The 13,127-nt window shown below is 38.6% G+C and overlaps 1 protein-coding gene, 1 long non-coding RNA gene and 1 pseudogene across 2 annotated transcripts; 2 read left to right on the top strand and 1 right to left on the bottom strand.

The window, feature by feature from the left end:
• Positions 1 to 1,966: 1,966 nt before the first annotated feature.
• LOC148864390 (uncharacterized) lies at positions 1,967 to 4,168 on the bottom strand. Its single transcript, XM_088978507.1, has 2 exons — positions 3,680 to 4,168; positions 1,967 to 3,220 (listed from the first exon to the last, which is right to left on the bottom strand). Exons 1-2 carry the CDS (start codon positions 3,810 to 3,812, stop codon positions 2,502 to 2,504), a joined length of 852 nt encoding a protein of 283 aa, XP_088834633.1. The 5' UTR covers positions 3,813 to 4,168; the 3' UTR covers positions 1,967 to 2,501.
• Positions 4,169 to 6,357: 2,189 nt separating this feature from the next.
• LOC148864389 (uncharacterized) lies at positions 6,358 to 7,510 on the top strand. Its single transcript, XR_016109996.1, has 2 exons — positions 6,358 to 6,730; positions 6,867 to 7,510. It is a non-coding gene; the product is annotated as an uncharacterized LOC148864389 (long non-coding RNA).
• A 2,676-nt stretch (positions 7,511 to 10,186) lies between these two features.
• On the top strand, positions 10,187 to 11,246 carry LOC148864388 (large ribosomal subunit protein uL4c pseudogene; annotated as a pseudogene).
• Positions 11,247 to 13,127: the final 1,881 nt, after the last annotated feature.

The following is a 13,127-nucleotide window of genomic DNA, read 5'->3' as shown; positions in this document are numbered from 1 at the left end:
GTTGTCAAGAGGCCACGCTTAGTTGGCATGAGGTGCCATGTGTCAGAATTCCACTGGAGGGCCAAATCTGCCCTCATCACTTTGTCTTTCATATAAACCAGGTTTACTTTTCGAAACTCCATTTACAGGGTCAACTTTTTCTAGGGTTTTAACCTAACCTAACTTCTTCCCGATTTTGATACAAGTTATTCTTTAAGATCTTTCTTTCTATAATGGAGAACATTGAGTAGCTTTAAGAAATCTCTAAGATGCTGGTCATGCTTCCTGTAACGGTAGAACAATGAGTTTTACGAAATCTTGAAGAGGCCTGCTCTGATTTAATTCTAAGAAATCTCTAAGAGGCCAGTCCTGTTTCCTATAACGGTAGAATACTGACTTTTGAAAAATCATTAGAGAATGTTTTCAATTTTGTTACTGTCTCCATCCTGTTACTAACTTAAGTTATATATCAAGATCGAATCACTCACTCAAGCCATTTGTGGAGATAAGGTTAGTCGTTCAACTCAGGTACATTTCTCTGTTTCTTTTTTCAGGCCCAAATTGCCAATCTCCCTCTCTTATTCTTTGTAGTCTCTCAACTCATGTATACTTCTATGTATTTTGTTTTATTTTTTTTTTTCAGTCTCGAATTGCCAATCTCCCTCTCTTATTGTTTGTAGTCTCTCAACTCATGTATACTTCTATGTATTTTCTTCTTTTTTTTTTTTTCAGTCTCGAATTGCCAACCTCCCTCTCTTATTGTTTATATGTTACTGGGTATACGTTTCTTAGAAGCTTAGAGATAAGGTCATTCGCTCAACTCGGGCTCTAGGCTTCTCCCATCACAATAAGTCATTCGCTCAACTCGGGTTCTAGGCTTCTTCCAACACAATAAGTCATTCGCTCAACTCGGGTTCTAGGCTTCTTCCAACACAATAAGTCATTCGCTCAACTCGGGTTCTAGGCTTCTCCCAACACAATAAGACCATTCGCTCAACTTAGGTAACCAAGAAACCTTCTGGAATTCTTGCATACTTTGGCACTTCAGTTTTTCCCATTTTTATTTTAACATTGGATAAGTGAAACATGCATTAGTTAATTTGGTTTACAGTATGCAATCCACTATAATTTTTGAATTCTTATATTAAAACTATCATTAATGATTATTTAATTAAATAGTATAATTACTTACTATTATTGATAAATATTGTTAATAACGTTCCGACAATCGGATGGCTTGTTCTGATAACAAAAATTACAAGCAAAAAATTACGGAACCATTCTAGCCACTAGTTTTCAAGTCGACAGTTTGATCATCCGGTTCGAACGGACGGTCCATTCTAAAAACAAAAATTATAGGCAAAAATTTGAGTTTGTGAGGTCCATTAAGTAGTATCATACGTGTTATGTCATTCAAGCATGTGACTCATACAACTCAAAAACGAAACCGTTATGACCACCAGTTTTTGGGTCGATGGTTCGATCATATGGTTCGAACAGATGGCCTGTTCTGAGAACAAAAAATTACAAGAAAAAAATTATAGAACCGTTCTGGCCATCAGTTTTCGGGTCAACGGTTTGATCGTCTGATTCGAACGGATGATCCATTCTAACAACAAAAATTACAGACAAAAAATTAAGTGTGTGAGGTCCATTAAGCAATATCATGCGTGTTATGTCATTCAAGCGTGTGACTCATACGACCCAAAAATTGAACCGTTATGGCCACTGGTTTTCGGGTTGATGGTTCGACTGTCCGAATTAAATGAACGGCCTATTCTGACAACAAAAATTAAAAAATTAAAAAATTAATTCCATCATATTTCATAAGCTGCTTTGCATTATGATAGTGATTTGTGAAGGTGTTAAAAGAATAATAAGGGTTTTTATATATGGATAAATTAATTCCATCTCATGTTTGTACGATTAAGTTGGAACAGTGAAAATATAATCATAAGTGAGAAAATACAAAAGATAATAGGTGGGGTTTGAGCATTCAGAAGGCTAATAAAAATATATAATAAGAAAAACCATAAATATCCCCCCAAAAGAATTACAAAACATCATCATCATCAGACATTAAGGCATTGGTATATGAGTACATACACACACTGGCCCTGTATCTCCAAATGGTCCTCTTCTCTCTCACTTAGGCAAGTTTATTATGGATAATTATGGCACCTGGACCAACCATGCTACATCCAGCTGCCCCCATCTCCCTACTTGGCTAAAGATGCTAAATTGATGGCCAACATCTAGAAAGGTGGGAGCCTGGGAGGAAAGTAATTAAGCGCGTGAACTGATTGTGTAGAAGAATAGGAGGAGATTAGTCTAGCCTTCTAGGACTAAGAGTAAGTAGGCGAGGCTTCCGTCACCACTTTTGACGTGGGGTGAGCTTCGCTCTCGTTAGAAAGATGTCTCCATGATCGGACATGTGTCCTAGCTAGATTGTGGTACACTAAATGCTTTAATTGCCTTGTCTGTTTCCCTCTCTCCTCCTTTCCGTTACGTTTCTCGAGCTCTCAGGCCCATAAAGATTCCGCAAAGGAATCTAGTTCAGCTTGATGATCCTCCTCTGTGTCTGTGTTGACGAGTTGTAGGTACTCCTCGTAGAGCTTCTCTAACATGCCATTATCCTTCACTGGAATCTGAGATTGGCATCCAAGATCACACCCATCGACGACGAGATTATGACCTTGATCACCCTCAATAAGGGTGGTAGCACCATCCCTGAGATAGGGCCATGGAAGCTCTAAATCTTCTGTATAAACTACTACTCCTTTCTCTCCTCCTTGCAGGCTTAATGGCGTGTTGTACTCGAAACTGTTGTTCCTGGAGATGGGGAGTGAGGTGATCCTGACGGGCTTTGGTAGATGGATCTTGGTCTTGGTTGTCTCTTGATCATTATTCCCTCTGCTGATGCTCTTCTCCTTCTTTTGCTGGTTGTTGCTCTTCCTCTTCTTGGGCTCTCCGGTGGATCTTTTTGCCGCCTTGGTTTTGGCGTTTGAGTCGGTTCCTTGGCTTTTGAATCTTTTGCTGAGATGGGTGTTCCAGTAGTTTTTGATCTCGTTATCAGTTCGACCAGGTAGTCTCCCTGCGATGAGAGACCACCGGTTGCCCAGAAGTGAGTGAAGTCTGATGATGAGGTCTTCTTCCTCCGGGCTGATGTTCCCTCTCTTAATATCTGGTCTTAGATAATTCATCCATCTTAGCCTGCAACTCTTTCCACATCTTAGGAGTCCTTGATGCAGAAACCGATTTTATTATCTCATCAGCTTAATTTTCATGAATTTTAACGAAATTCATTCACTATCTATATATAATAAGATAAAAGCAGGAGATTGGTTGCTGCAACCTTCTATTATTATAGAAATATTGTCCAACTCCAATATTTTGTTTTTTTGAAAAAGACACAAGTATTTTGAGAATTGATAACATATATAGACAATGGGCAATTTTCTTTTTCTTTTTTTGTTTTAATTTCCTTGAATATTTTGGTGGCTGTGATGGGGGTGCAAAGAATTCAACAAGGAAACCCATTTTATAGATTAATAGATACAGATGTAGAAGAATAAAAAATGTCAATAAAAGCTTTGGAAGCATTATTTATCAAAGCAAACCCAAAAGCATCTAATGTTGGAGTTGGAGAGAAAGAGAATCATGACTAATGAATGAAACTAGATAGCTAGTAGCTATTTACCTGCTTTCTTGGGTAGAGATCTCCAATGGCCTTCACTATGGGCTTGAATATACTTGATGAGCAATGTGTCTTCTCTAGCAGTCCATGGACCTCTGTGTAAACCCACCTTAGAGCAACAGGGTGCTCTTCCCATCTCCCTGACCTTGTTGGGGGAAGTTATAATTACGAGTCCTTAGAGAAGAGACAAGGAGAGTGTGAGAAAAGAAACGAAAGGAGAGAGGAGAGAGAGAGAGAGAGAGAAAGAAAGATAGGCAGAGGGCGCAGAGAGAGAGACTAGTTTCCCTTTTTAAACCATAGTGAAGGCCATTGGAGAGAGAGAAAGAAAGATAGGCATATGATCCGAATAAGCACAAAACAGGAGAGACTAGTTTCCCTTTTTAAACCATAGGGAAGCAAGTTGCGAATTATTGAATGTCTCGACAACGTGAACATTTCTTTGTATTTACCTAGTTTAGTTGCTGTAAGAAAAAAGAGAGGTGTCCACATTATTGAATGTCTCGACGTTAAATTTCTATTTTGTTTTATATTAAATACCCATATGTGTGTGAGAGACTGAGAGGGTAAAATTAATATACCTGAGAGGGCAAGCTCAACAACCCTTCTCGTCCTCCCATGTCCATGCCTGCTATCTGCCCTTCTCTCATCTTGCATATTTATATTATTTCACTGCATATTTATATTTATATATAATTATTTAGTGCCAAAAATCCTAAACCACACACTCGTATATATAAATATAAATACTATATATATATATATATATATAACTTTGTTAATATTGCGGCTCCACTTTTTTCATCTGCCCACTCCGTTGGTATTTCTTCCTTGTTTAATTAATTTACCATATAAAACTTGACAATAGGAACAGGTGGAGTGGCAACACAATTATTATATTCACGAGGGGATGATGAGTTGCCACTTATCACCTCATTCAATATGGAACAGGTTTTCCATTAGACGTGTTAGTTACTTACACACCCCTCAGCCCTCACATGCTGAATTGAACTCCCCACAAAGCAGTGACGCTTTCTTTGTATTAAGGTGTACACAGATCATCAATTAATTAATGAAAATTTATCAAAATTTACGTACATGGTAATTTTTTATTGATCAGAATCAGACTATTATAAGTGAGAGTTGGTAGTTACGAATTTAGTGGTGTCAATTGGACAACATTTGATTCAATATATTTAGTCTAATGTGAATCCATTTGTAATAGATCAGGTCCAATTCAATTCAATGAATATCTTGTACAACCAATCCAATTTAATGACCGGACCATTCATTCTGTTCAAATTTGTTTTGATTTAGTTTAGTTTTAATTTAAATCATATCCTTTTACACCTATATTCTTATATTTTATTAATGGATCATATATTAGTTAAATTCAACCTAATCCAATAAAAATTTATTATGAATGGACTAAGTTCAATCCAATCCAATAAATATTTTGGACCATTGGTACTGTTTAATTTAATATGTCTTATGGGTCCAATTTAATATTTCTTACATTTGAGAGTTTGATCAATCAGGTGGTTTTGATGAATTTTCAGTGATTTTGGTTTTATATGTAATAAAACCCTACCAATAACCCTTAGGTCAGTGACTTTGATCTCAGCATTTTTCATCTTGCTTAAAACTCAAACAGTAAAGAGCCCATTTTTATTTTTCTGGGGAGAGGGGGTTGAAAAAATAATAGGGTAAATTACAAAGACCCCTCCTCTCCCTGTACTTTGTTTTGCGACAAAAACCCCCTTGTACTATTACTGTAAGACAAAGATTTCTTTTCCTTAGTTTTCTGCTGTTTTAATCCCTTAATTACCTTTATAATAAATATTCAAAAAGTATTGTTCATCTTCCCTTACCTTACCTCAGATACACAAACAGCACCCTAATTCTTGCTTCTCAAGCTTTTCTTCACTGGCCGCCCAGAAAACCACAGATGCAGAAGAGCTCTTCAAGCTCTCCCTCCAAGTTGCCCTTATCGAGCTCTCAAGACTCGCTTTTTTGCCCATGAAGCTTATCCCTAAGGTCAACGGTGATCTTCTTCTTGTGGCCACACTGCGTGATTGCCAAACCCAGTTTGAAGACACCATAGATCAACTCGTCCATGCACCCTCGTGACCGGAGACTGCTGCAAGAGACGGTTCTGTGGATCCGATTGGTCATACATATTTTGTTGTTGAAGAATCAAAACCAACAAACAGAGAGCACAAACTCTTTCAACCATTCAAATGTTATCATGGTTCTGTGGTTCTGTGGTCATACATATTTGTACTCCAACATCCCTTTTTTATTTAAAAACCATCGTCTTGATGGTTTCAAAAACATGAATTGCTTTTAAACCAATTTGCTTTTTTTCTTTTTAAAATAAAAAACATAGTTCAAGAATTTTTTTTTCTGATATGGCAATTTGAAAAACAAATAAAAGCAAAAGACATGGAACACCCCCCTTCAATTACGGTACACATATAAATACAAATAGATTAATTCACCTGCAGGAACATAAAAAGAGACCCACATCAGATCAAATCTTGCTACACCCAATACAGTCTGTCCCACCACTTTTAACATGACAATCCCAATTAAAGTTGGGACAAATTTCTTGACATATGACAATTAACTAAATCTCCCTTATTATTAACGTCTATTAACGAAAGAATGAAAACGACTATTTTACTCATTATTCTTATGAAAATTTTTTGAAATGAAACATTAACATCGGTAATTCAAACCTCAAAAGTGACGAAAATGGTGGTATGCATCCTCCCAACAGGAACTGGCACCATCTTTTTCCTCCCCCTCTCTCTCTTCTTCTTCTTCTCCTTCTTCGATGAAGAGGAACTACTTTCCCCCTCCAATCTTCGTCCTAACCATCGCTGCAAGGTAGGTGGAACTACTCATCCTTCGCTCTTCATTGTCCTTTGCACAATCGTGAGAGGCCATCCTTCAAGGTCGAGTCCGGGGTCCTGCAACTCCACTTTCGTACTTGCCCAGTGAGTCAGAAAAAAAAGTCCGCCGAAGCCCTTCAAAAGAAAATCTTTAAAGAAGGTAACTAGTTCACGTTTTTGTTCTTGATGCCTCTTTTATTTTGTGTTTTATTTTTACTCCTTTTTTAAGCTCGCACAAACAGCTTTTTATATCCACATATATATTTCATACCCATAAATGGTTTGTGTTTGGACAGCAACTGCTTATTAGGCTCTCCATCCCATTGCATGGCAGCTTCTTCTTTCAATTCCCGGCTGTTACTTCTCTCATGTCCTAGTTACTCAAGTGGAATCTATGGAAAACCTAGAATTTCAATGGAAAATTTTGATAAAACTACGATGAAGACATCAATTGCTTTCGGTATAAACCCAACCTCACATAAATGGCCCCAAAAAGGGAGAATCATGTACCCAAAGTAAAGTTATTGGCACTAGTTCTAGATTCTTGCCACTGAACCATGCAGAACGAGTTCAAAACTCATCATCATGTTCAAGAAACCCAAAGGTGCAAATGGCAAGATTGTTTCTATTGGATTTCAAAGCGTAAGCGATCGTTGTTCTACCTTTAGGATTACTAGGTTGATTTTTTTTGTATTGTCTACTTGGTTTTTGGGGTTTTTCATCTCAACATTTCATTGGGGATCATCATAAGCAATGGATAAATTCTCGAAACTAGCCTTTGTGGCTACAACCATAAGCTTCCCAAGTGCCCTTTTTGGATGTTTTGTGTGTTCTCCATTGTTGCTCTTATTGTTAGATAGTATATGCTATTACCTCCAATCAACATGATGTAACATTATGACATTTATTGTAAATAAATAAATTGCATATTTGATTTATGTTATTATTGTGTGTTTCTGTATAATACCCTTAAACTGGATAAACTTGGGGAGATTTATCCTATCAAGGCTGATACTGATGTATCACCAAGTTGATTGGGGTAGTTTGTCTCAGCTGCCAGGGTGAGACATGAGGTACATGCAGTGTGGGTTTTCTTGAAACCTTGAACAAGACCAAAATTTCAGCATTGCCTTGGACCTTGGAGATAGATGGGCAAAACTGGAATATTACACCTGACTCCTACACTCGATTATGATACTGCACTAAGTGTCGGATTGTGATGTCTTTGATATGCCAATCAGTGAGATCCTTAGAGGGGGTCAAAACCTGGGTATGTTGGGACAGTCCAAGAATTCATTTGAGTGGGTGATCATAGTGACAGAATCAGCCATTTTGTTAGACAAAGTGAATGATCAGAGATACACTCTCTCTGATGGAAATCTAAACTGTTGGCAGTTGATTTCAACCGTTGAAATTTATTTTTGTAAAAAAAAATATATTTATATAGAGATATACATATATGTATTATGGTTTCAAACTGTTTGCAAAAGGATTTCAATTCCCGGGATCTGTGTGAGTAAAGAGTGCAGCACTACACCTTTCAGCCGAGGGAGAGGCCATCTTTTGTCGAGCAGTGCTTGATCATTATGGGCTAAGAAATTAAGTATAAGACCATTGGGGATTATACCTGATAGGCTAATCTAGCATATGTCCACAATCTTTGGGCCTTCATAAGATGGTTGGACCTAATGACCATTTAGTGAAAATGTTGGGCCCATTAAGAGCCCATAGTGATGGACTCAGGGGTTCACGGTATTCAGTAGTGAATTCGGCTAAGCCTTGTAACAGAAGCTAGGCTAAACCCATGTGGTTGATGTGTAGATCAATGATAGGGTTCCACGCCATATAAAGAGAGCCAAGCTAGCCAACATTAAAGTGGAAGTGAGCTTAAAAGCTTAATGGGCCTAAAAGCCCATTTCGAATTAGGTTAATTAGATTAATTAAATAGGGGCGGATTTGGGATTTGGATCAACAAATAAGATAATGGATTAACCTTATTCACTTAAAGAGTCCATATCCAAATAAAGATTTGGATTAAAGAAACTCCTAATTTGATTAGGAATGTTGATCTTTATCTGCAGATAAGATAAGGGATTATCCTTATTACTTAAAAGAGTCCAGATCCAAATAAAAGATTTTGATAAAAAAAAACCCCTAATGAGATTAGGAAATTGTCTCTTTAAGGCTATAAATAAGAGAGCAGGGCAAACTTCCAAAGATATATTCACTGAATGCAGAGAGAAGACAACACAATTAGACTGCTCTTGCCTTCAACTCTTTTTCTTCCTGTTCTTGTCGCCCTACCCTATTCGATCTCCAGTTCTTGGATTGGATCAAGATTCGATCTTGATATTGTTTTTTGCCACAATAAACAATTTAGAAGTTGTGCTCACTATTCCATTCGATTCTTGCTGAAGAATCACTAGTTCTTTGTGAATAAATACCTGCTGATCTTGCCTCACCCTAAGCTGTGTCATCTTCAGTGGAGAGAGGATTTGGTACTCTTTTTGGGCGTAACACATACGTTGGGAGGAGCATTCTTGCGTGGATTCCGTATCAAGTATATCCCTCCCTTAATTTGGTTTTAGATTTGGTCCGATTTAGTTACAAGAATGAACATTGAAAATGCAGTTTTTCTAAATTTAGTCTGGGAATAGCATTCCCGGATAGGAGTAAAGAAATTTTTGAAATTTCGCCCAACCTTCTTACTGGGTTCGGCCATCCATATGATGAATCTCCCATCCCTTCACCTATGATGATGAATTTGATGAAGTTATTTTGAGCCAATAAATCTAATTATTCAGAGGTGGCTCCCGCTAAAATACCTTTGGCTGTAAAGGATATCCTTAATGCTTCAAGGATTAAGAGGGTATACTCAAGGGCTCTACAGTGGGATTATACACAAGGAATGCCTTACCTCTCTCTGTTCAACGTCCTCATACCCAAGGGCTTGTTCATCGTCCTTAGACCTCCCTCACTTTCCCTCTCTATCTTGGGGCAGTAGCAGTAGGAACCCATTTAGACACCTAGCTAAAAAACCGAGCACGAATGGAGAAGATCCACATATAACTTTGAATCGCATAGAACCCATCATCATTCACAATCGAATCCTAGCAAAGGTCAAACGAGAAGGAAAGCTGGACAAGTGTAAAAAGAGAAAGCTCTTTTAAAGGATTTTAGGAGAAATAAAGCAACAGTAATAAAGACCTTGTAAGAAAGAAAGAGTAAAGGTGAGCAACAATGAGGAAAGAAAACTGAGACTCGAGAAAATGGACGTAGCCGATGTATTCATGAGTTGCTGTTAGTGGGTTGTCGTCGCTTTCCAAGTTCCAATCCACATTCCTCTATTTTTATCTTCGATTTTTAAAATAGGAGGGTATTTAAAAAAAATTTTTAAAATATTATAGTCACGTGGTGCCACATGAGGCAAAGTGTGACGAAAAATTAACGGTATGAGAGGTTTTAGTCACTTATAAGAAAAACTAGGGATATTCGAGACAATATATAAACGGTAAGGATAGAATTCATCAATTAGCTAAACGATACAGCGTAGTTTAAGAAAATTCCGCTTAAATAAACCCCTCTCATTTCCAAACCTTAAGCCATTCTGTGACTAAAACCTCTTGACGTGGAACGCTTTCTATCGGAAGCTGCAACGCTTTCTATCCTCTCCTTCGAAAGTGAGAAGATCGGTGAAACCCATCTTGACCTGGAAACTGTACCGCCAGAGACGGCCCAAGCCGTCGTTATCATCACTGATCAACAGAACCAAAGGGGAACAGCTTCGACTCTAACGAGAGGAGAAGTTCGTGGAGGTGGTAAGAAACCTTAAACACAGAAAAGGACCGGACGGGCCGGGCGTGGGTCTCAACGAACACCTATCAGGCCTGGTGGAGGTGTTATTTTCGGTTCGAAGCCAAAGGATTGGAGCATCAAGATCAACCGGAAAGAGAAGCGGTTGGCTATATCGATGGCGTTATCCAGCGCAGCAATAAATGCGATTGTTGTGGAGGATTTTTCTGATAAATTCGATAAGCCAAAAACGAAAGATTCCATGGCAGCGATGAAGTGGGGAATTGATCCCAAGGAGAAATCCATGTTCTTGTTAACGGAGGTGTCGGACAATGTGAGGTTGTCTAGCCGGAATATCGAGATGTTGACATCTTGAATTCAGATAAGCTGGTGTTCACTCTGCTCACTCGTTCTGCTCACTATTTTACATCTGTAAAAAATCAACGCCGGCAGCCAATATTTGTATAAAACCTGACCCATCTGTAAAAATCAACGCCGGCGACCATGATCGCGTCTTGGAACTTAGAAGGAGAAGCTCTGAGTCACATCTGAAAACAGTGTCTTTAGAACGTTATTTGTCCCCATTCATTTCACTGAGTTTGTTGTTGGGTTACAGACAAATTCATTCCCAGGATACAACAGAGCATTGGGCGAGAATCTATAACCAGCAAAGTTGAAGAGTCTCTAAAGAAACCTTTTGTGAGACTGTAGCAGATCGGACCGAGAGAAAGAGATAGTGAATTTCGAAATTGTGTGTTTTAGAGTCTAATTCATGCTCCTTAAATAATTTGTGAAGAGTTATGAGGAAAAGGTAAGTGTTGGTTTAGATAATGCACATTGAACAGTTACAATTTCAACCATTGTGACTGTTTAAAAAGTTGTTAGCAGTTTGTGACTGTTAACTTTGAATTGTGCCTCTTGATCACACCCGGTCGAATCGTGACCGTTGATCTCATCAACGCACCAAAACCAGAGCCGCCCATCACGAGCCACGCGGGTACGAGAAAAGTGCGAGCAAAGTGCACCTCTAAAGTGTCTCAGCTCCTATTGAAATACTGAAAGCAAACCTTGTAATTATCCAATGTGGGACAAGTTCAAAACTGGGTTTTTTTTTTTTTGTTGTAAGAGAAAAACTGATTTTTTCAACCAAGTGTACAGGTGCAACTTCTCGTGTAATTGACCAATCAAACCCATTGAATCTAATCTCTTATGAGATTAAAATCCAACAGTTCACTCGTTCTGCTCACTATTTTCCATCTGTAAAAAATCGACGCCGCAGCCATGATCGCGTCCTAGAACTACTCCTCTGTTCTGCTCACTCGTTCTGAAGCTCAACCACAGCCACTGCGACCTACGGTATTGGCGAACCATAGCTCTCTCCCCTCTTATTCCCTCTCTATCACTCTCTTTGCTTACTCTCTCTCCTAGCTGGACTGGTTCTCTTCTATAACGAGGAAACAAAGGTAGAGGATGAGTTGAAGGGTCACCAACAAGAAGGAGAGGAAGAAGAAGAAAGAGAAAGAGGGAGAGAGGAGGGAAGATGAAAGAGAGAGAAACGGGATGAAGGAGAGGCAGGAGAAAATGATAAAAGGAGACCGAAGGAGAAGACAGGGACTGCAACCGCCGCTGGTTTGAGTTGCAGCGGCAGTGGCGGAACAGGACAGTGAACCGTTGTTTGTAGCATCACATGACTGACAGAATATTCAGCGGAAAAAGCAAAAGATGCTTATTCTTAGACTTTGACGATAAAGGTTTTATTTTAAAATTTTGAATAAGAATAAGGATAAAATCTTTTTGTCTTTCCGTTAACAGACGCTAGGAAAGTATTAGTCAAAATTGCCAGAAATTGAGTAACGTACCCAACAAATTTCCTTTTACTAGTTATAGAATAGTAAAGATAGTTTAAAAATTTTATCCTAAATTTAATCTTAACAAAATGACGTACCCAACAAATTTCCTTATTCATATTTATAGGATGTGACACATACCTTTCCATGATACAACAATAATGGACGTACCCAACAAATTGCCGTTGAATTTTTTTTATTTTGTTTCTAACCAATCAAACATGATTAGGTAGAGATTTTCACTATTCTTCATACCTGAGCTGGGCAGTCGGGAAAATCAGGAACTGGACGCTTTTAGTTGTGCCTTGGTGCAATGGCAGTCGCGATTTCCTACTACCCAAATTCTACTATCCTCTCTATTAATCTAATAAAATAATTCCACCCGTACTTGATCACAAGGATCCCATTTCTTTGCAACAATTGCCCAGGGTTATGTTAATATCTCTTTATATTCATATTGATGGTGTGTGATTTGGACGCTCCTAATTGGAAGGTAGTTTAGACGTTGGTTGTTTAATTAATCGGTCGAATTGCCAGGAAGCAGAGCTTAGAGGATCCGAGGTGGCTAATTCAGTGTGGGCACTCCGATGATTAACTTGATATTCTCTATATGCGAGTTGAAAGTTTGATATCAAATAAGCTAGAATGCAATAAATCGTCTACTTTGTGCCATTAGGGTAGATGCCCTTATATATGTGAGTTGTCGTAGGTCTCACGAAACACCTCTGAAATCTTTGGTCCGCACTATTAGGAGTCCGCTCCACACCAGGAGGTGGACTTCTAGAAGTCCACTACGTGTCACTTCGGCAAATTGGGCCATCCTGAGCTACTTGGACTTCAATCCTGGCCGATGTGCTCGAGGTGCCCGAGGTGACCTAGCCAACTGAGATGACAGAAAATGCCAAGTCATTGTCCAGT

Source organism: Nelumbo lutea, chromosome 3 (assembly GCF_056320005.1).
Source record: "Nelumbo lutea isolate HS-2025 chromosome 3, American lotus-T2T, whole genome shotgun sequence".
Lineage (NCBI taxonomy): Eukaryota > Viridiplantae > Streptophyta > Magnoliopsida > Proteales > Nelumbonaceae > Nelumbo > Nelumbo lutea.
The sequence above is the reverse complement of the archived record's forward strand: the minus strand, read 5'-3'. Positions and strand labels throughout refer to the sequence as shown.

Excerpts from the sequence above, each read along its gene's own strand:
- LOC148864390 (XM_088978507.1), bottom strand. The coding sequence starts at position 3,812 with ATGGGAAGAGCACCCTGTTGCTCTAAGGTGGGTTTACACAGAGGTCCA. Across the intron at positions 3,221-3,679 it reads ATCTCTACCCAAGAAAGCAG|GACTCCTAAGATGTGGAAAG; the intron begins GTAAATAGCTAC and ends TTCTGCATCAAG.